Source organism: Eublepharis macularius, chromosome 10, assembly GCF_028583425.1.
Source record: "Eublepharis macularius isolate TG4126 chromosome 10, MPM_Emac_v1.0, whole genome shotgun sequence".
Lineage (NCBI taxonomy): Eukaryota > Metazoa > Chordata > Lepidosauria > Squamata > Eublepharidae > Eublepharis > Eublepharis macularius.
The window spans coordinates 43,308,448-43,331,486 of record NC_072799.1 but is presented as its reverse complement, the minus strand read 5'-3'; the positions used below and the strand labels follow the sequence as shown (position 1 = coordinate 43,331,486).

General features: G+C 41.2%; 1 protein-coding gene across 1 annotated transcript in view; it reads left to right on the top strand.

Annotated features, from left to right (window-relative positions):
* The window catches only part of SCLT1 (sodium channel and clathrin linker 1), a 63,697-nt gene that overhangs the window by 1,363 nt on the left and 39,295 nt on the right, over positions 1 to 23,039 (top strand). The window contains exons 3-10 of the mRNA XM_054990000.1: positions 579 to 646; positions 3,995 to 4,047; positions 6,649 to 6,721; positions 7,000 to 7,055; positions 11,148 to 11,283; positions 12,065 to 12,187; positions 13,723 to 13,788; positions 15,336 to 15,406. Of these exons, the coding sequence (XP_054845975.1) occupies positions 579 to 646; positions 3,995 to 4,047; positions 6,649 to 6,721; positions 7,000 to 7,055; positions 11,148 to 11,283; positions 12,065 to 12,187; positions 13,723 to 13,788; positions 15,336 to 15,406 (646 nt within the window). The remainder of the gene's footprint in view (positions 1 to 578; positions 647 to 3,994; positions 4,048 to 6,648; positions 6,722 to 6,999; positions 7,056 to 11,147; positions 11,284 to 12,064; positions 12,188 to 13,722; positions 13,789 to 15,335; positions 15,407 to 23,039) is intronic.

The window sequence follows — 23,039 nt, the reverse complement described above, 5'->3', positions numbered from 1 at the left end:
TTAGAGTGCTGGACTAGGATCTGGGAGAACAATGTTCGAATCCCAGCTCGGCCATGAAAGCTTGCATGATGAATTTGGGCCAGTCACACATTCTTAGCTTATCCTACCCCATAGTTCTGAGGATAAAACGGATGATAGAAGAATTATATAAGGCATTTGGGTCCCCATTGGAGAGGAAACCGGAGCATACATTAAGTGAATAAACTTGCTTCAAGTTTTTAAAAAGCACCAGTTTAAAAAAAGATCCAAGGCATCAAACTCTGAAAAATTAGTAATGAAGACGAATAAGATCTCATGAAGCTAAGATGACGAATTAAAAATGTAGACATAGGCAATATAGTAGGCACAGTGCAGTCCTAAACAGAGTTATACCTTTCTGAGTCTATTGAAGTCATTGTGCTCAAAAGGGCATTACTCTGCCAAGGATGGCACTGAAAAAATAGCTGCATGTCAGAAAACTTTTTGACAAAAATTCTTAATCAAAGATTTTTTGGAATGGAGGATCCAGCTATCTGCTAGGAGAAATCTTTGACTTTTATAATTTGTCTATTTCAAGTTATAAGACTTTTGTGTTTCAGATCAGAAGCAAAATACAATGCTCAGAGAGATTCAAACAGAGAATCTTCCACTGACTACCCCTGTACAGGTACATATTTTGATTTGGGAATTTGTATGGGCACTGTCTAAGAGGTAATTTGATGTACAGAGCTAACATCATTTGTGTGTGTTATGTGCCGTCAAGTCGCCTCTAACCTATGCTGACCTTATGAATGAAAGATCTCAAAAACATCCTATTGTTAACATACTTGCTCAGATCTTGCAAACTAGAGGATATGGCTTCTTTTATTGAGTCAAGCCATCTTGTTTTGGGTCTTCCTCTTTTCCTACTGCCTTCAATTTTTCCTAGCATTATTAGCTTTTCCAGAGAGTCTTGTCTCAAAGTACGATAGTCTCAATTTTGTTATTTTAGCTTCTAGGGAGAATTCAGGCGTGATGTGATCCAGAACCCTCATATTTGTCTTCCTGCATCTATTGGGAAGTTCCAAAAGCAAAATTTGTATAGTACTTTTTGTTGGGAGCAACAAAAATATCACAAAGTAATGAACATCACAAAACAGAGTATAGGCTTTCAAGTTAGGGGAGACATGATAAAAGTTTATAAAATTATGTATGGGCTGGAAAAAGTCTAATAATACAAGAACGTAGGGTGCACCCAGTGAAGTTAATGAGCTGTAGGTTTAGGACAAATTGAGGAAAGTACTTTGTTCAAAGAGCAATGAGGATGTGGAAGTAATTGCCAAAAGAGGTAATGATAGCCAATAGTTTAGCTAACTTTAAAGGGCAATTAGTCAGATACATGGAGGATATTGTCATGGCTTTTGTACTGATGACTAAATGGAATGAACATGGAGGCTCCATTCAGAGTAATCCTCTGAGTATTTATTTATTTAAAAAACTTCTGTCCTGCCTCATGTCCAGAAACACAAGCCAGCTAATGATGCGACATTCAGATTGTGAGGAGACAAAATATTCTGGTTCAGTTTGCAGTGCTTGGGGGTAGCAACAGAGGATATCACTTCTCTAAGGTCAGGCCTCTCTGTCTCCTTGAATACTTTCCAAGGATATCTGGTTGGCCACTGTGTGATATAGGATACTAGACTATATGGACCAAGAGTCTGATCCAGCATATGAATTCTCCAGAACTTTTCAGCACACAGGGGGTTCATTGCAAAAAACAATACTTAAAAAGTGGAGTGTGATAGACTAGTACCTCTGTCGCTGTGATAATTTTTCCCTCTGTCTCTGTCCCAGCAAGCCTCATCTCAGGAAGAGCCCTAGGACATCATGCACAAATATGTAATATTTACTAGATATTTACTATTTAATAGATTTTAAAATAGGAAACTTCAACAATGGAGCTAAATGATCCACAAGTAAAGAAAGAAATAAAGCCAGACAGCAGTCAGTGACTTCAGTTTTGTCAGGTTCTGCCCTGTGAGACGCCCCCATGCCTGACTTCAGCCTTAAAGGACCTTCAAGGAATATGCGGGATCCCGCTCTGTGGAAGGAGGGGAGGTATACCTCACCCTCGCACCCTCTCAGTCCACCCACAGGTCCCTTCAACCTGATAGAGTCCCGGCTGCCTTCCACGACAGCTGTCTCCATCCATTTGTCGGTCTTGCTCCTTCTCTTCCCCTCCCCTTCCACCACACTCCTACACAACCCACCCTGAGCACTCTCCATAGCCTGCCTTTATAGGGCTTCTCCCAACTTCCCCCTCCCTCCCAGGCTGTGCCCTATCCCTGATGCTCTCCAGCTGAGTATGCCCTCAGGTGTTTCCTTTCTCATCCCAGTCTCTCCCTGCTCTCCTAGTCTTTCTTGCAGGGCGAGGCTAGCTGTAACCCAGCTGGTGATACTCTCAGGTGTTCCTCCTCCCCTCATTCCCTGCTCTCTTATCCTTTCTTGCAGGATGGGGCTGGCAGGGCCTTTCCAGGCGATGTGGCTTGGCCGCTTCTGCCCCTGCTCACAAGGTGCTGTCCTGGCCTCCTGGGTTCTGGCTAGTCCCCCCGGGTGGAGGTGGCTGCTGGTTTCCCCTAGGGCTTGGGCCGGGGCTTCTTGCCTGTCTGTCCTGGTCTCAGCCCCCAAGATAGGCCTGCATGCTTCTTGCCCTTTGGTGCTCAGCTGGGCTTGGGCTGTGTGCTCCTGGCTTGCCGTTGGTCTTCAAGTAAGGGATCTGTGGCAAGTCTGGGGTGCTTGGGGTGCTTGTCCCCGGACAAGTTTACATTAGTGTTGTATCAAAAATTGACACTACTGAAATTTGTCATCGGGGTTCTTTGTTGAGAGCCAGTGTAGTATTGTGATTAGAGTTTTTGACCATATGGGCACCTTTGAAATTTTAACGTAGCTTCATGGTTGCAACCACAGAATAGATGCTGAAGGAGACAGAGCTAACTGCAAAATGTTATGGAGTGAGGTTATGTATAACTGCTAGTAGCTCGTCAACATTTTAGGCAGAAGTAACATATTGTCTAAAATATGCATACTACATATGTATACATATATGTATACTATGTATAGCCAGTTTGGTGTAGTGGTTAGGAGCACAGGACTCTAATCTGGAGAACCAGGTTTGATTCCCCACTCCTCCACTTAAAGCCAGCTGGGTGACCTTGGGTCAGTCACAGCTTCTAGGAGCTCTCTCAGCCCCACCCACCTCACGGGGTGTTTGTTGTTGTGGGGATAATAATGACATACTTTGTAAACTGCTCTGAGTGGGTGTTGTTGTCCTGAAGGGCTGTATATAAATCGAATGTTGTTGTTATTTTGTTGAGCTTGCTACGAAACCCTCACCTGACCATATCTGTCATCATTTTGCAGTGATCTAACACTGTTATGGAAAAGCAAAAGAATGCCTCTTCTGGTTATCCCCTTTACATCAGCCCTTCCCTTATAAGCCTAGTCATTTTTAACTTGCACTATTACTTGTAACAATGGCAGTTGGTTCTGAAGGGCTGGTGAGAGCTCTTTACATTTGCATATAGTAAGAGAGATTTTGGACAGATTTTAATAGGAATATAAATGATTTTTCAAAAGTTGATGTTGTGATGTTATTGTCAACTTCCATATAAATTATAAAAATACATGGAAATTGGAAGAATCCACTGACATCAATAGAAGTTTCCGGTAGGTTCATTAAGCATTTTAGCCATGAAGCCCAATTGTGTTTAGTCAGAATCAAGTCACACTGTTTTTAGAATATCACTCTGCTATTTGCACAGGCAAAGTATTTTACATAAACTTAAAACTTAAAAAGCCCCATCTGATCTAACCCATTTTCTAAAAACAATTGGTGAATGCCAGGGAACTTGATCTAGGTCCACTTGGAATAGGATGGAAAAAATATTTAAATGTTATAAAATTAAATGTCAAACTTGAAGATTGTTTAGTTTGTTTGGCAGCATATATGTATTAAAGCAAACTTGTTCTGTTTCAGAAAAATGCCTTCAGAGCAGATAATTCAATGGAGTCCTGGCTAACAGACCAAAGGTGAAGAGGTTTACATGTCATTCTAATTGAATTACAGTTAAATGTGAAACATTACTATGAATGTGGTTTAGCCATTTTGTTTTTCCAAACAGTAACTTCTTAGATTTCATTTTTATGCTTGAAAACTTTGAAAAAAAGTTGAGCTATGTGTTTGTGTTTATATTTCATCTTGATCTTAACCATATGTTTCTGAAGCAAGTCTTTATGTACAGCAAGTATATATATATATATATATACTCAAAAATAATCTCTCATGACTTTTAGTGGAACTGAATATTTTATTAATGTTATGACGAAGTCAATTGTAATGTGCTTCTGAGCAAACCTGTTTAGAATCAGGTTTTAAAATTTAAACTAACAGGCAAGCAGAAAAAAAGGTCTATCTACATAATTCTCCATATCAATATATTTAATTCTCAGTGTGGTCCCATCTGTATATATTTAAATCTGGAGATTGGGTCCTTTAACAGAGTAGACAGTTCTTTCTACAAACTTGAGAAAAGCCCCAGGTTTTCAGGAAAATCTGAAATAAAAAAAAGACTAGGGGATTAAAAAATCCAAATAATAGGAGTGCCTGTAGCTTTATGAAACAAATGTCCACCAGGCCCGTTGCTTAACAATATTGCCAAGCTTCAAGCTTTTTTTCCTGTCAGTAAAAGGCAGAGGGAGGGGGCAGGGCCCTTTCCAAGTCTGTTTAGGCCTTTGAGGGAAGACTCATTGGGGCCAGGCCTGGCAGCAACCATCGAGTAACTTGCTACATATGACTTGCATGATTTAGCCAGGCTTTAGCTGCTTGCTATTGTTCAATAACACCTCCCCCCACAAAATACACTATGTTTAGTGGTTATATAGGATCAGACTAGGATCTAGGAACCCCAGGTTTGAATCACCAGTCTGCCATGCTCACTGGGTGACCTTAGGTTACTCACAAACAGACTAGCCTGCCTCACAGGATTGTTGTGAAAATAAAATGGAAGATAATGATGTAAGCTGCTTTGGGTCTCCATTGGGGCTTAAGGCACAGTATAAATGAAGTAAATATGCCCAAAGATAGGGGAGCAGATAAAACGTAGGTCACTTGGTGCATGAAAAAGAAGAGAGCGAAGCAGGGAAAGGGGAGAAAATGTTGAGGCAGCCAGGAGGAGGAAAAAGGAAAGTAGTGTGGGGAAAGGCTACAGAGGGAAATGAGGTGTCCCCTGCAAGTCCTTGTGTGTTCCCCATCATGCAGCTTGGTCCTTCCTGGCAGCTGTCATTGTGCAACTGGGCCATAATTTTCCTGGGTAGAGGCTGCCAATGGGAAGGAAGGAGGGAAAGCTGAAGATGGTGGGGGACGTAGATAACAGTAAGCTGGCTGGTGGGTGGAAAGGAGAAAAAGAAGCCGGAAAAGAGGAGAGGTGATGGGTGTTTTCAGGTAATAGAGGTAATATTGGGGAGGAGAAAATGAGATGCCCCCTACCAGTACTTGTGGGTCACCCGCTTGTTAATATCTATTTACTTTCTATCCTTAATTTGCATAGCAAAGTACTATAGGTTTTCTTGGGGAAACCAGTAATGTTTCAGTTGGGAAAAATTCCATAAGTATCCTATCCCTTAGAAATGACAGTGAGACAAAACAAAGCAAACCCATCTAAAATATGTAGGTTGCGATGACTTTAACACTTTCTTGGAATAACCCAAGCTACACTGATTGGGATGATCAGAAATAGTGCTGTAGCAAACTTTCACCAAGTTCAGTGCTAAGCCTGATGTTTTGGAGCGGTGAAACTGAAAGGAAAACTATACCTTACCAAAAAAAGAAAGAAAGAAAAACCCAGAATTGTTCTTTCACACCACACTGTAGAATGTAGTACTCTTGGCAAGCACTTTGCCAAGCAAGAGGAAGGCAATATTGGTAGAAAAGGCTTAAGCTCACCCCACACAATTTATACAATCTGAATATTTCCCCATTTGTATATTTCCCCCACAAGACAGGTACCATGTATGTATGGGGGGTTAAAAACATGCCATGCCGCAGTTCCAAATTGGGGAAAAGCAGAGTTGTTACAGTTAAAAACAATAACAGGAGGTACCATTTATTCATCTCCAGTTGCATATTGGCCCTAACAGAGAAGTATGTGCTATTGGCATCTATGCTGCTAATCTAGAAGATTGAACGGTTGGCCCTGACCACTCTTTAAGCTACTCAGTACTCACTCATGTTAGCGCCTAAAGTTAGCTTCAAATACTTGCTCTAGAACACTTGTATTTGGACAGCTGGGAGGGGGCTGCAATCTGCCTAGAAAGCAGTAATAGTAATAGTGTTTAGTAATAAAATCACTTGCCAAGTGCAAGAGTGATATTTATGGTAAGGAGAATAAACGTTAGAAAAGTAAGACAATGGTCATGGATGCTTCAAGAAAAGATTAATAACTGGCTGGTATTAATAGGATGTTTCCACACATTCCAGTCATTTGGTAGGATTCTTGCTAGTACATACACTTTGTACTCTTATTAATATATCCTAGTTTTGTGTGAAAGATACTGCAAGAAGACAATGTTCGGAATCATGTGTTACTAGTTCAGCTGGTATGACTGATATCTTAATTTTACATTTTGTTTTAGTATATTATCTCCTCTGCTTATTGAATATGATAAACATTTGGAAGAAATGAGTGGACAACTGCGATATTGTCAGGTATGAATTGTGCATAGCAATAGTAAACTAGCAAGACACTGAAAATTGAATGTTAGTATCTTGCTGAACCAAAGTGTTAAGTATAAAAAACAAGAAATCTTGTTTTCTTGCTACTGAATTGTAAATTTTATTTTTTATTTTATTAAATTTTCTATTTTATTATTGATAGTGAAGCATCTGGGTGGTATTGCTGATCTCTTGAATACTATTGTACGTGATATGAACTCTTAGAAGCCTCTGTTTAAATGCTTGCTTACTCTGTTTTGGCTCTCCTTTAGGAACAGATGGGTGAAATGAGATTAAAAGTTGAACAAGTCACCAAGGAAAATGAAAGGTAGATTCACTTGTTGATACATGTTCCAAACATATTCAATGATTTAAAGCAGTGTTTCACAACCTGTGGGTCGAGGCCAAGAAGAAATGGGTTGCAGTGCCTCTGAAAGTGGGTTGCAGGCCAGCTCTTCCTAATGCCATCCCTCTACTTTGTGTTGCTGCCTTTCCTCTTCATCCATGCCAGCTTTTCACATTCTCGCTTCCCTCAGCCTTTGCAACAATAATTAGGGGCGGGGGGGGGGGGAACCATCTGGAAACTAATAACTCTGTACGTATACACATTTTTCTATGCAGGGCAACATTTCTTTAGGAAAAATGTACATGTGTGAAGTGGCTCATATAAGAACCAACTTTGGTGCATAATTTAAGGCAAGGCTTTGACCTGTAGTTTGGAAACTTAAGACCTGACCCTTGAAACAGTATTTTCCATATCATACATTAGTAGTTTTTTTTTTCACTGCATATGTATGTTGATTGATAAAGAATCAAGTAAAACATGTCCTGATGATTACTAGAGTGAGTTTCTTAAAATCTTAAAGGGGATTAAAGGGAGTAGCGGAGAAGAACAGGTGGTCAACATCTGGCGCGTACAAAGGCTGTGTACCTTGGAATGCCACTTGCCTGGGTTTCATAGTTAGATATGATGTTTGTTGGTTTCTCAAAGACATATGGTTGGCCACTGTAGAAAATTTAATGCTGGACTAGATGGGTCCCACGGTCATACCTCACCTAACACAGCAGAAAACCTTGGCCAACCCTGGATGGGTCACCGTACCAAGTAAATTTGGACTTGTGGGTCACCATATCCAAAGATTCTGAATGACTAATTTAAAGTGAAAAGAATATTCTTCTGAATGATATTTGATAACATCTCATCTGAATCCAGATATTCCATTGCAGAAAAATGGGAGTTTTAACAGTTTTAACTTTGTTTTTAAGTTCAAATGGTACATGTACATATTTTTCCATATTCTTGCCAGGAAATAAGGCAGCATCAGATTAGGTATGTATAGCTTTGTATGTATCTGTGTTCTGGAACATCTACAGGGCCAAATAAGAGCCTATTTATTTGGGCATCCACAGGAGCCCAGTCCTAAGTCCCTTACCATCAATACATCACTGATGTCCCCATGGTAGTTAGTATTTTATGGCAGTTGATACTGTATGCAAAAATCCCAAGGACTTGTGTGTTGCAACTGAGCTGGACTCCGTAGTGACACCATTGATACCCACCAGTCACAGAACAGCATGCTGTAACTTGCATACTGTAGACTATTCCCCAAAGTGCATGGCCAACTAGTAAACAGGAGAAATAAACACAGTGAGGTATTTTGTAGTTCTCCATTGGCCCTGTTGAAATCACCCGTCGATCCAAAGAAGACAAACTGCTTAATGCTCTGAAACTACGTACTTAGCATGCCTGAAGTCTCCTGTGCAAGCTGTCATGGGGCTAGCAGCCAGGCCAGACAGCTCTGGAAAGCGGTCGTAGGCACATGTAAGATTTTGCATCATTGGATCCAGTAACTGAATGAGCTACTTATGCTGTTTGAATCTCCCTCTCCCAGACATTCATAATTTTACTTAGTACCTTCCCATGTAGCCATTTCTCTCCTGGATTCATATTTACTGCTGCCTGCTGCTGTTCATTCCAGCAAACCTTAGTCTCCATCTCCCCCCACCCCCACCCCATGCAGATTGTGTGGTTTATTACACATTAGCAGTGATTAGGGAAATATGAACCTGTTTTCCCCCTTTGCTAGAGTAGAACTGTGCAGACATTCCAGGTCCCTCAGAGCCACTTCTAGTGGGAAAATGCATCTTTGAAACAATCTATACATTTATTGAATAGCAGTAAAAATGCTGTTCTGAATGCAAGTCAGAAGAATGGAATTGCTTACTCTCATGGTCTAGTAGAGAATCTATGCTTTTGAGAGTTGGATTGATGTACTGTAGAATCACAGGGAATGCTGTCATTTTACGAGTATGAGAGAGACAGAAATACTCAATGTACGAGTATGAGAGCAACAGCTGTGTCTGGAGCAGCTTGCAAATAATGCAAGAGCCAGGCTAGATCGAGGAAGCTGGCAACTTCTCAGTAGAGCAGCTACATATACGTTGGTCATAGCAGCTGTTGGTTGTATTGTAAATGCAACAGGTGGTTTGCATTGCATTGTGAATGGGGTCCATCCTTGCCTCTATTTCTGTTGGAGGGCTGCTTGGAAGATAAAAAGACAATAGTGAGCAATGTTCACTAGTGGCAACAGACACCAGGGGGACTTAAGCAATACAGTATGTGTATGTGTGTGTTTATGTAGTAGAAGTAAGAAAACCTGTGACTGGCTGTAGGCTCCTAAACAGGCCCATGGCTTTGTAGGCATGGGGAAGAGGAAGATTTGTTTGTCATTCCTGTTAAATTCAGTGGGAGTACTTTTACTTCTGCTGGGTTTTTTGCTGGTGTAATACTATGGCAAAGCGGGGGGCTGAGGGATTTTAGGATACTGACTAAACCCTGTTCCCCTACAGCATGCTCCCTTTGCCACCCATTTCCAATCCAACCCCTTCACCAGTTTAGTTATACTGGTGCATGTTGTGTACACTGGTGTGGTCACTGGCATAGCTCTGTATTATCCTAGCATGAAGATTTAGTTTCCATCCTAAGAAGTTCAATGATGGTGTTAGGATTGTGTCCTAACTCTCGTCTTCCTTTTGTCATCAGCTTCCCCTCTCCATGTGACTAGATATTCTCAAATGCACTTTCAGAGCTATTAATGCTTTTCTAGGTGGTCAGAAAGCATTTAAAGTTCCCCGTATCCTTTTCACCCCTAAAACCTTAATTTAAAATTTTTTTAAATACACAAAAGTACTTGAAATATGTACTACATTAATATCTATTATATTGTTTAGACATGATTGCTACCTCTTCTTTGTCAGAGCAGGAGATACATGAATGCCAACAAGATTATTCATGTATTTATTACCTTTATATTCTGTTATTTCTTGAAGCAGCTTGCAATAGCCAGTTTGGTGTAGTGGTTAAGAGCGTGGGACTCTAATCTGGAGAGCCGGGTTCAATTCCTTACTCCTCCACTTGAAGCCAGCTGGGTGACCTTGGGCTAGTCACAGCTCTCTGGAGCTCTCTCAGCCCCACCCACCTCACAGGGTGTTTTGTTGTGGGGATAATAATGACATACTCTGAGTGGGTGTTAAGTCATCCTTAAGGGTGGTATATAAATCGAATGTTGTTAATACCATTAAAATAAAAACACAAAAATGTACAAAGAAAGCAATACAAAAGCAAATCAAACAAGCTATTAAAATCAGCATCAAGCATGTAAAACATAGGCATAAAAGTGGTATCATGGTTTAAAAACCAGCAATCATAAGAACAGGTTTACTAAGACCAGAATGAGCTTAATTTCTGAATCGATAAATGACAGCCCAGCAGTACTCTCTTCTATAGAAATCTTGCCTCCCATAATTTTTGTCCTCCCTTGGCTATCAACAGTAGAGCCTGTTTTCAGAATCCATAGCAGGACCCCACAGCATGTGAGGTGTAGTAAGAGGAGTGAAGAGGAAGTGATTCCGGCAAGAGCAGAATGGAGTATTGGTACTTGTGATACCACTGTGTTCCTTCAGTATTTCCTTGACAACATTGAATCTTCCGCTATCATCCTCAAAAGGCAAAATTGATCCAATGTCCGTGGCTGTGGGTTATATTTCCACAGCCCGTATGGAGATCCATGTGCTGTCTTAGTGCTCTCTGCAGGTATTTCCCCAGGGACAGTTACTACTTGGCTCACTTTCAGCTTATTTCTTTGCTACACAGCAAGAAGTTGTTACATTCTTCATAAAGCTCTAAGTATATATGTGAATTGCTTTTATGCTGTATCAGAATCATGCTCATAAGATGTCCACAGGTATTGACAATAAGTGTTCTTCCATTTCATGTACATCTCATGTGTTTATAACTTACAAATAATTTTAAACATGTTAAATGTGAAAAGTTTTAATTGCAGCTGATGTTTGTTTGACAGATACAAATGAAGTAGAGTCACTATTTTAAAATAAATTTATGGTTAACCTACTTATACAGGTTGCATGAAGAACTGAAAGAGGTTATTGAAAAGCAATTAGAGGCTCTACCATCTGGTTCTCCTTCAGGAGATGCTTTTTTTATGGATGTAAAGTTAGTAAGAAACCTTCAAGAACAGTTACAGCTTGCAAATAAAGTGAGTGGGTTAAAACATTTATTACTTCCTTGTTTGATGGTTTTTTTGAATGCCAGGTTGCATTAGTTTTAATGTCTCTGTCTGCAAAACCATCCTTTTTTGCCAGAGGTTATATGCATAACTTTTTGGGGACTGTTAAACTTGATTTTAATTCCAGGGCTCACAAACTAACATTAGATCTGTCAGCTTCAGCAGACTTTCCAATCATGCTTCAGAGTTCATTTTCTTGGAGGTGCATCAATAATCTGAATTCTCTTTTGGTGGCAGCAAACGAGGGGAAAACTAAAAATGCATAAAAATGTAAATAATATTAAGTTTCTTATTATATATTGCTACTGCTTAAATAGGTGGTGGTGGTTGAAAGTGCTATCATGTCATAGTTGACTTATGGCAGTGACCCCTGCTGGGGCAAGACACTAACAGGCAAGAGGCAAGACACTAACAGAGGTGGTCTGCCATTGCCTGCTTCTGCGTAGCCACACTGGTCGTCTTTGGCAGTCTCCCATCCAATTACTAACCTAAGGCTGACCCTGCTTAGCTGCTGAGATTTGTGAGATCAGGCTTGTCTGGGCTATCCAGGTCAGAGCCACATAGAAAAATACATGCGTAATGAATAAAGAAGCGTCATTTTTGTACGTAGTAGAATGATTTTTCTACAAAGCCAGTTTATATTCTGTAAATATGAACGTTTGTGTTATCCTTCTTCTAAATAATAAGAACATAGTTACAAAATGGAAATAAAGTTTTTCATGGCTACTCAACTTGTTTTTAATTTTTACAGGAAAAGGAACATGCGTTAGAACTTTGGCAGACAGTATCGCAGGAATTGGAACGACTTCAGCAGATATTCCAGAAACAAATGACAGAAGCACAAATCCATATTGCTGAAAGCCAAAAACAAAAGGTAATGTAATTTCTATTGACCGTTGTTTTGTAAAATTATGTCTTTATTAAACTTTCATTGAAGCTTGTAAAGCATCATCACCGATAAGTTTAAAAAGCCATTAGAGATGGCATGTATTTATTATTCTTTCAGAGCTTTTCATTTTGGCCCATCTCTGGATATTCAGATGATTCTACTGTAAACTTGCTCAGTTTTTTTAGGATCTAAAAAGTCCCAAGAACCATTGGTTCTGGTAGAATTGCCAAGCATAAAGATGCAGAATTATGTTGGCTATGGCCTGCCCCCAGCTCTTTGAATAGTTTTTCACACAAGCCTGCGTGCCTGAACAGTAGAGGATAGAATCATGGCCAGTGTCGGGTCAGCATGGTACAGTGCTTACCGAGGCCCATTGGCTGGCAGGGAACCCACTTCCATCTGCAGATACAAGGCCAGTCTAGTACCAGCCAGATGTGGAGCAAGGGTCACACATTGTTGCCTCCTAAACAACACCTTCTGGTGATCCCTGGCCCCAAGAATGTTTGCCTAGCTTTGACCCTGGCTTCAGCCTAGTGGAACTCTCTCTCCATCAAGACTAGGGCCCTGCGGGACTTGTTGCAGTTCTGCTGGGCCTGTAAGACAGAGTTGTTCCACCAGGCCTACGGTGGTGGTTGAGGTGTGGGCGAACTGTCCGGTTGGCCTCTCTGCTGCGGTCTTTGATCTGCTTGTTTTACATTCTGGTGACCTGCCTGCCCTACCGCCATGATATTAGTGTGTGGAATGTATTATGGTGAACCATCATATGCTGCATCGTAGACTGTGGTTTTAACTTACGTAATGGAATTAAGAAAATTGTGTATTTTATATTTTATTGGGTGTTGTTGTTTTAATTTATTGTACCACTATATAATGTTGTAACCTGCCCTGATCCTGCTTGTGGGGAGCGCGAGAAAGAAATCTAATAAATTAAAGTTCAAGCACCTATCCTAGAGTTCCCTGCCTCTTTCCCGCAACCCAAATTACAATTACATTGAAAGGAGCTGAGTATTACTCTCTTGCATTTCTTTTAGCCCCAGCAGTGGTGGTATGTCTAAAAGAAATATGACTGTTTTCCTCCACTGCCATCTCCGAGCACCCCACCAGGAAATGGGATTCACACCAATGGCCCCTTCAGTATTGTTGGGGCCTTTGACATAATCTCGGTTTCCTGGTAGGAAGTGTACTGAAAGGAGCAGAGCTCCAACTCATTAGCTCTGATGATTCGTTGCTTTCCAATGTACCTGAGACCAGTGGAGAGAAGAGAACCATGATGAGAGGCCCATGGGCACCTTCCTCCAAAGCCTAAGGGTCCCTAAAAACCCACAGCTGCTCTGTATGGAATATACCATAATTGTGTGAGTATTTTCTCTGACATACCTGACTGACAGTTGGAGGAGAAACTCTGGACTAGGCAGTGAGCAGTGATGTTTCCTCAATAATAATTACACTTAAGCTTGAATATTTATGTTGGTGGTAAATTCTTTAGATTGTGATTACATGCTCTGCATCTTCTTTCATAGGGTCAATTGACAAGCTTTCAGCAACTAATAAAGCAACTGCATTTAACCAATGAAAAAACAGAGTCAGTAAGTGGAAAATTCTCAAAATCATATAATTTTTTTTCAGTTTAGATTGTCAGAATGGCCATTAAAGGATGATAAATGTAAAGGATTGTAGCTATTTCTAGAACAGATTCTGGGCACTTCTTATATTGTGCTAGTTTTGGTATACATTAAATTGTACCATATTAATATATCTAATTCTCAAAACGACCAAATCTGTGGATACTTAAATCCAGAGACAGGAGCCATGAACAGGCAAAAGATACCTTTCTTTTTTAAAAAAAAATTATAGTATTTATTTATTTTTATTCCACAGCTTGCAAAAAAATATATCAAAGTTGGTTTCCAAAAAGAAAAAAGCTCCAGGTTTGTAGAAAAATCTGAAATCTTAAAAAAACAAATTGGCAGATTTTCCCCTCCTCCCAAAATAGATGCAATGCTCATTGATTTAAGAAATGAAATAGCCATTTTTGGAGTTGCTAGGTAACTAGTATTGTCAGCCTTCAAACCTTGGTTTCTGTCAGTAAAAGGCAGGGGGAGGGAGCAGTGCCAGGGCCCTTTCCAGGGCTATTTTGGCATTTGAGAAAGGACATACCAGGGCCAGGCCTGGCAGCAGCTATGGATGACTTGATACCATGTGACTTGCGTGATTCACCCAGGCCCAGCTACTTGCTATACTGTTCAATAAAAGCCACCCCCACAAAAACCAGTGTAGAATAATGGTTTGAGTTTCAGACTGGTGTTTCAAAATCACTGCTCTGTCATGGAAGTTCACTGGGTGACCTTGGGCCACTCACAAATCTTCAGCCTAATCTACTTCACAGAGTTGTTGTGAGGGTAAAATGGAGGAGAGGAGAACAATGTAAGCTGTCTTGGGTCTGCTTTGTGGAAAAAGCAGAGTATAGATGAAGATGATGGAGGAAGATAAAAGCGGTGGGTGGAAAGGTGATTAGGAAGCAGAGAAAAGTGAGTTTATGGGCATTGCCAGGAGGAGGAAAAGGAAATAGTGTGGGGAAAGGGATAAAGGGGAAACTGAGGTGCCTCCTGCAAGCCATTTAAAAGGCTGGATTTTAGAGATAAATAAGAGCCTTAAAATGAGAAAAAGGGAACTAGTAAGAAGGATATTGCCATAGTCAAGCTGACATATGATGAAGACCTGAACATAGGTCTGAACATAGGTCATGAAAGAGTCAACAGTATGAACAGAGCAGATTTTAAAATGTTAAATTCCTGTTTTAAAATCCCAGATGTGTACCCATGAGCTTTAAAGAGTTACATCACACACAGCAACGACCTTTATTGGCATAAATAATACAGACGGAACAGAAGAAATGTTGTAGAATAAGTTCATAGGGCAGCACAATCATGTCCCCAGACAGCAAAATTATCTCGAGATACAGCACAGTCGTAGGAGGCTTTATAAAATATTACCCTTGACTTCCACACATAAAAGTTACATCTGATATTGGGCTTGGTGTCAAAGAATACACTTGTTGCAATATAAAGTTTCTTGATTTTAACCTCTTAAGTTTGGTAATAAATATATTATAAAAGCTTTTCTCTTCTTATAGATGAATGAAGTTTTTCTAAAGACTGTGAAGGAACAGAATACAGAACTAGAACAGCTGCGTAAACAACTAAGGTATAAATGAGTCTTCTAAAACTTTGCATTTTGTAAGATTTAGTTACTCCTATCTTCATTGAGCTAGTATTATTTACATCCTGGGAATAATGTACCAACAGTGGTTGTTAGTTGATCTTTCATAATTGTTCTGACCTTGGTATCAAGCTACACATGATGATTAGAACTCCCAGCATAGTTTAAATAGCAGTTGTGAGTAACCCTGATATAGATGAGAAGAAGGGAATGTTCAATCTTTTTTTCCTGTTTTAATTCTTATTGAAAATGCTCCCTCCCCACAGCTGCTTTAGCCCTGGTCGATAAAGAAGGCAGGTGCCACATTTTTTCTTCTGTTCTCTATCTTACAGCATACCAGGTGTTCCAGTGCATACTGGGTAGAGCTCTGATTGCCTTTTATATTTTCGCAAGGAAAGTGGCCCTTTTTTGCTTCTGTATTCCAGTGGCCTCTGGTGAATCTTTTAAGTCTGTTTTATAACCAGCATCTTGTAATTTTTGAGCCTGTGGGCACTTTTGGAATTCTGACACAGGGTGGTAGACACAGTCACAAAATGGCTACTATGGGAGAAGGAGCCAACCACAAAATGTCAAGAAGTGAGGTTATACATAACTCTGATAGTAACACTTCAGCTTTTCAGGCAGAATCTCTGCTTAACAGGATGTCTTTTTAAATGTACATATTATTTTAAAATATTTTCTTGCATACACACAGCTTACCTTCAGTCACACAGAGAAGATCCTTGCACTGTGGTCGCAGCTGCTGCATGCTTTATTTTTTTTATCTGCTCAGCCAATCATATCTCAAGTAGCCAGTCAGAAGTAGAGGTGTGTGATTCAGTAAATTTGGTCCAAAATATACTCCAAAATACCTTATCAGTATTTTTCAGGTCTGTTTGGGAATAACGATCGTATCTGGGATTCTTGGATATACTTATTTTTCTACCCCAGTTAATCCCAGAAATATTTGGGAATAAGTGGGGCTGCCATTTGAAAGGTCACATCAGCTTTTCCCCCTTATTTTCGCATGTTTCCCGGGTAAAAAAAAGGAAGGAGGCAATTCTCACAAATAAATGGCATCACTTGTTGGGGGGAACTCAACTGTCTGTCCAAACACGATTCTCTCATAGACAACATGAGAGAATTATTGTGATTGGACTGACATTTGAGCTCCCCATAAGAAGAGCTGTTATTCACCTGTGAGCATTGCCGCCGCCGCCCCCCCCCACCTTTTTTTTCCTGGAAGACCTGCAAACAGGGGGAAAAAAACAAGCTGCTGAGCCTGGATGGAGCTTCTGGGCAAGAATTTTTTTTTTTTGGAGTGCATGCTTTTTGCTGCCTGCTGCCAAGTTGGGTTTGTGGGGATTCTCCGGTTTGGCATTGGTTCTGTTGGGTTTTGTTAGTTCTTTTTGGTCAGTGGTTGCTCTTGTGTGTTTGGCTAAGGCTTCTCTGCCCTGGAGAAAGCATTGAATCCCCCCCCCCCAGTAGGAAACAATGAAGAGTAGCTGACGGCACCCTGTTCATGGATCTGTAGAATTGGACCCCTTGACTCAACATTCTTGAAACTTAGGGGGGAGGAGTCTTTAGTGGAAAAGCAGCCCTCATTCTGCTGTAATTTTGGTATAATTTCCATGAAAAACAGCCACCATGGCCCCCTGGGAAGAGTCCCCCATACGGAATAATAGATCCAGAAATTTCAGAATCTTGACAGAAACCTAGATCCAAATAAAAACTGGTATGGGAGGACCCAAATATCAGGATTACCAATATTTATGGCCTTCCGAATACCTGAATCCAAAAACTACCCTTTTTTTTAGTGCACATCACTAGTCAGAAGCCCTACTGGGCAAAAGCCCCACCTGGGCCTGGCCACTGTCTAAAAACACTTGACAGGCACCAGAAGAAGTGCCCTGAAACATCCCCCCCTTCATGTTTTGTTGTACTAAACACCAGCCTGATAAAAAAAAATTGGGAACTTGAAAGCTTGTGCATTTTTTTCTCTAATGGACCAAAACATTTACCTGTGTTTGTTACCATTCTTTCTATCAGACATGAGAATATGGCCGTTTCCACATGCTGTTAAAGCGACGGGCTACTTACTGAATGCTGGCGGTTTTTTTCACAGATTCCATATGCCTCTGATTTCAAAGTGGAAGCAGGCAGTTTGGCTTTCGTTTGTTCAGCGTCCTTTACCCGGCACAGGAAAGAGTGGCAAATCCCGTTCTCACAAAAGACGCTGAACAAATGAAAGTGAAACTGCCTGCTTCCACTTTGAAATTGGAGGCATCTGGAATCTGTGAAAAAAAAACGCCAGCATTCAGTAAGTAGCCCGTCGCTTTAACAGCATGTGGAAACGGCCTGTATTAAGGTAATGTTTAATGCCATTAAGTGCGCTTTTCCAGCATATCTCAATAAGGACACTCCAAGGAAATTTTCTTAACATGTTTTTAAATAATAGGAGAAGGTAATTGAGAAGTTAAGGGTAGAAGAGCATTGGGGCTGAAAGTATAAGGCAGAGAGAGGACCTAAGTAATGCAACTTTTGTGGGGAAAGATCCCATATCTTGAGTAGAGGGGAGTAGGGGTGTGAAGCAAAAAAAAGATTTGGTTTTCCCACTTTGTAATTTACGAAGTGGGAAAAAGAGTTGGAAATAAGCATTTTCCCAAGTGGCAAGCCGCTTCGGAAATTGCTTCTTGGCTTGCCTTGAAATGCTCTGAAAAGATTCAGAGCACATTGAAGCTTCCCCTTACTCGCAGCTTCATTTTAACCCGATGGGGGGGGGAGGGAATTCCCTGTCTCCCCTGCATGGGGTCAGTGACAGGTTGGCCAGTTTAAACTAGCCCCCTGCCGCTGCCTCCCCTTCACCCGATGCCAGGGAGACAGGGAGTCTCTCTCCATCTTCCTGGCATCGGGTCAGTGACCGTCTCCCCTGCTCCTCCCAGCCGCTTCCTTCACCCACTGACAGGGCCAGGGAGTTCCCCGGCTCCGGCAGTACTGGGTGAACGAGGTGCTCGGGGACGAAGCGTGGGCTGAAGCCTGCCTCCCTGCCACCCCCTTCACCCACTGCTGACGGCACCAGGTGAACGAGGTGGTGTGAGAGCGGTGGGGAGAATCTCCCTGTTCCTCTCGCATTGGGAGAACGGCAGTGCCGGGCTGCTGCACCCGGTGCGAGAGCAGCGGGGAGAATCTCCCTGTCCCTCTCACATTGGGCAAGCGGAGGCGCTGGACTGCTGCACCCTGTGTGAGAGCAGCGGGGAGAATCTCCCTGTCCCTCTCACATTGGGAGAGCGGCAGCGCTGCGTGACTGCTGCATCCGGTGCGAGAGGGGCGGGGAGATTCCCTCGCCCCTCTCGCACCGGGTGCTGTAAGCCCAGTGGTTCCAGCTTGGGTGTAGTGGAGCAGCTGATTCGGTGCTTCAGATGCCTCTTTCCATGCCCCTGCGCAGCAGCATGGAAAGAGGCATTTTAAGCCCCGCAGCCGATCAGCCGCTTGATGGGGAAGCCCCCAAGGAGCAGCTGATTCCCGCATTTAAATACCCCTTTCTGTGCTGCTGCACAGGCAAAGAAATGGGCATTTAAACTCCTTGACCCGAAGCTTCCCGAAGCTATTTCCATAGCTTCAGGAATCTTTGATTCGGGTTTTCCGAAACGGACCCGTCATGCTGGAGCCGCTTCAGAAATCCCAAATCTTTGCGAATTGGGTCCAATTCGAGTATTTTTCCCGAATCAGAAACCCGAATCGCACATCCCTAGAGGGGAGCAATGGAGAGCTGAAAAGTTTTACTGAAAAAAGTGAAATTAAGGAGGATAATTTTGAGCATCTGGTTTCCAGTACACGCAAGGTTTAAATAGTAAATAGGAAGCCACAAATCTTCTGCTTTCAAATAAGAAGAGATGTTGCTATTCTGATGGAAGGAAGCCTTTGTTTCTCCGTGGTGTAAGGAATTAAAATCCAAAACAAAAACAGAGGCACCGTGTGCCTGTAATTTATAACAATTGAAGGAGTTATTAAATCATTTTGTTTCCGTTCCTGAGTCCCCTCTGTTAATATCTTCAGTTGGTGACCCTATAATTTTTTAAAGGTTATGCTTATTCACATACTAGTTTCCTCAGAGTCTTCACCTGTTAAGGGTACTTTACTTTGGTAAAAATTGAGAAAGGATCCAGTTCTTGTTTTATGAACATTTGATGGATTTATTTTCGCATTTGTCCTGGTAAGTGTCCACATGTGCTTTGAAGTTTACAGTGCTGAATCCTATCTTTTTACCTTACAGATCACTCCTCTGTGCTTTTTAAAATCTCAGTTAACATTAAATTGTCTTCTGTTGCATTAGGAAATAAAGTTCACAAAAATATTCTAAAATGTTTTGAATTGCAAGAAAATATGCACATTGAAAGGTTTATGGAAAGTAACAGTGTGGGTTCACTTGCATTACGCCTTTCCTCTGAACTGAAAACCACATTTTAAACTGCGGAGAAGATACAGCACAGCAAAGGATATTAAAATACACACGTGTATATGTATGTATGGAAGTGGAGACGAAGGGCAGAAGAGAATTTTCTTCACCGCTCATGTTCATGTGTGTTCCTTATGTGTGTAGCATCTGAAGTAATAATAATAGCAATAATAATAATGTACTTATATACCACTCTATTGAGAGCAGTGAACAAAATCAGAGTTATCATTATACCCACAAAGCTGGGGCTGACAGGAGTGGCTTACCCCAGACTACCTGCTGAGCTCATGGCAATAGTAGGAGTCAAACCAGCAGAATACTGATTTGCAGCCTGACTACTGAACCACTTTGCTACAGCCATTCTCTAAGTATGAAAGTGTATGTGGTTGTTTGCAGCTCATTGAGTTGCAGGAGCAAATCTGTCCCTCTGTTCCTTCCCCAACAAATGCCAGTGTTTTTTAGTACATATAAAATACCACAATTTATTCAGTTGTATAGATTTATAATAGTTATTTTCTTATCTTTTTATTATTTAATATTTATTATATGTATGAAGGGTTTAAAGAGGAAATGTATGTAAATAGTAAAGAAACACTTAGAAGAAGAGTTAAAATTGCCACCTTGTAGAAAGGTTACACTTAGCTGTCCTTTTCTGTTATGGTTGACTTTAGATACATTTTAAAATTAGTCTCAAAATTCAGAGTGCAATTATAGTATTCTCTTGCATCATTCAGAAAAATATTTGCATAAATAATTGATTGCCACTCTGCCTTAGAGGCGTCTCGTTGCATAAGTAGCAGTGAATGTGAATGAATAAATATTTTAAATATTTTAGTGTGGTGGTCTTATTTATACAATGAAACTAAGCATAGAAACATAGTGGCATAGTGCATATCAGTTGAAAATGTTTAACTATATATTGAAATGTGTCAACAATAAATATCTGCTAAAGGCCATATATGATAACTGCTCATGGTAATATAAGTGCATGCCTTTTTTGCTGTGCTCTGTATGTACAGCTTTCCCCCACAGCTTCATATATTATGCAGTGCATGTGCTAATAACTGCTTCCTCAGTCATTCCACGCACCTGCTTTAATATATGTATGGGCTTGTTATGTGGAAAGTATCCACACCCATGCCATCCTTCCTAGTGAACAATTTGAGTTATTGTGAAGTTTATCCATGGGATAATCTGTTTGCAAATATCATAGTGCCCACAAGCAGCCCCTGTCACATGGCAGTACTTTAAAATGTAATTAATAATTTAATTTATTAAATTTCTAACTCGCTTTCCCCACAAACAGTTCAGGGTGGGTAACATCTACAATAACAATAAATACAATATAAAATTAAGAATACAATACAAAGTACCAAACACACAAAACCATATCCAACAGGGGTAAAGATATTAAAAGGGGGTAGGGCAGGCAGATCATAGATGTTTCAGATAAACAGTGGACCGAGGCCACAGCAGAAAGGCAGATCAGGTAACCTGCCCAGACTTCAACCACTGCCATAGGCCAGGTGGAACATCTCCGTCTTACAGGCCTGGTGGGTAAGTTTACCACCTTCAGACCCAGTGGTAGTAATCTTACCACCTTGATTACATATTAAATTAAACTAGGAGACACAAAATAAATGAGTAAAGTATTTTTCACTTGGTCAATGTAAATATTTTAGTTCATGATAGGAAAAGTTTTTCTTTCTTGACAAAATTACCTTTAAAAGCCTGCTAGCATCATTGGAATGAATTTCTACCTCAGTTGCATTTTTATGGCAGAGTGCATAAAGAACCAACTATAGGATATTGTGCCTAAAGTATAGCCGTTTGCCATAGAGTTTTATGTTGGTAAACAAAAAAGCACTCAGTATAAGACAACTAAATCTATTAATTTTGTTATTGGGGATGCTTTGTTACTCCTACCCCAAATCATTTTCCCATAGGAACATATGAAGAACCCTTGTAGATTAGAACTGTGGTCCATCGAGTCCAGCATCCTGTCTCACAAAGTGGCCAATCAGTTACTCTGGAGAGCCAACAACAGGGCATACTAGCCGAGACCTTCTCCTGATACTGCCTACTGGCACTGGCATTCAGAGGTTTACTGTAGGACTGCCAGTTCTCCATGGGGGCAGGGGATCCCCAGTCCCACTTCTGCCCCCCACTACTGCTTACCTGGCTGGTGGAGGGGGAGCCATGGGGAACAGACCCAAGAGGCAAGGAACCTCTAGGGCAAGCGAGCAGCGGGTGCATCAAGTGACATCATCGTGCCCAGTGGCGAGCATGCTCCTGCGCTTCACAGAGCTCAATTTCAGCCCTGAATGGGCTGAATTGGCCCCATGTGAAGGAAGCTAGGGAGAGATGTCATCACGTGCAGGGCTTAGCCTCAAGGTAAGTGACAGGTCTCTCCCTACCAGGAGGGTATTGGGGCTTGGCAAACCTAGTTTACTGCCTCTGAATGTGGAGATTCCCCTTAATTACCATGTCTAGTAGCTACGGATAGAATTATCCTCCATGAGTCTGTCTAATCCACTTTTAAAGCTTTCTATGCCTAGGACAGTTTGTTATACCTTGGGGTAAAGTGTAGATGACTGGGGAAGGCAATGGCAAACCACCCTGTAAAAAAAAAGTCTGCCAAGAAAACGTGATGCGACGTCCCCCCATGGGTCAGTAATGACTCGGTGCTTGCACAGGGGACTACCTGTACCTATGCCTATGACATAGGTGCAAATATACAGATGAGGTAAATATATATCAAATGAGATTTTTTTTTAAAAAAAAAGTCAGTGTGGTGTAGTGGGTAGTGTCAGACTAGGATCTAGGAAACCCTGGTTCAAATTCTTGCTCTGTCCTGGAAGCTCTCTGGGTGACCTTGGGTCACTCATACACTCGCAGCCTAACCTACATCATGGGGCTGTTGTGAGGATAAAATTGAGAAGGGCAGGCTATGTAAGCTGCTTTGGATCTCCATTGGAGAGCAAGGTGGGATATAAATAATGAAGTAAATGAAAAAAGAAAAAGAAAACTGATCCAGGAATCATGTTAAATGGAGGGATGCAGCCCTTCCCCATAGCCCTTTCCTAATACCTTAAGAACATTTACCTCATCACAGAGTGAAACCACACGAGATGAATTACATGAAGATGCTCAAGTGAAGCGAGATGCAATGTTAGCCTGGAA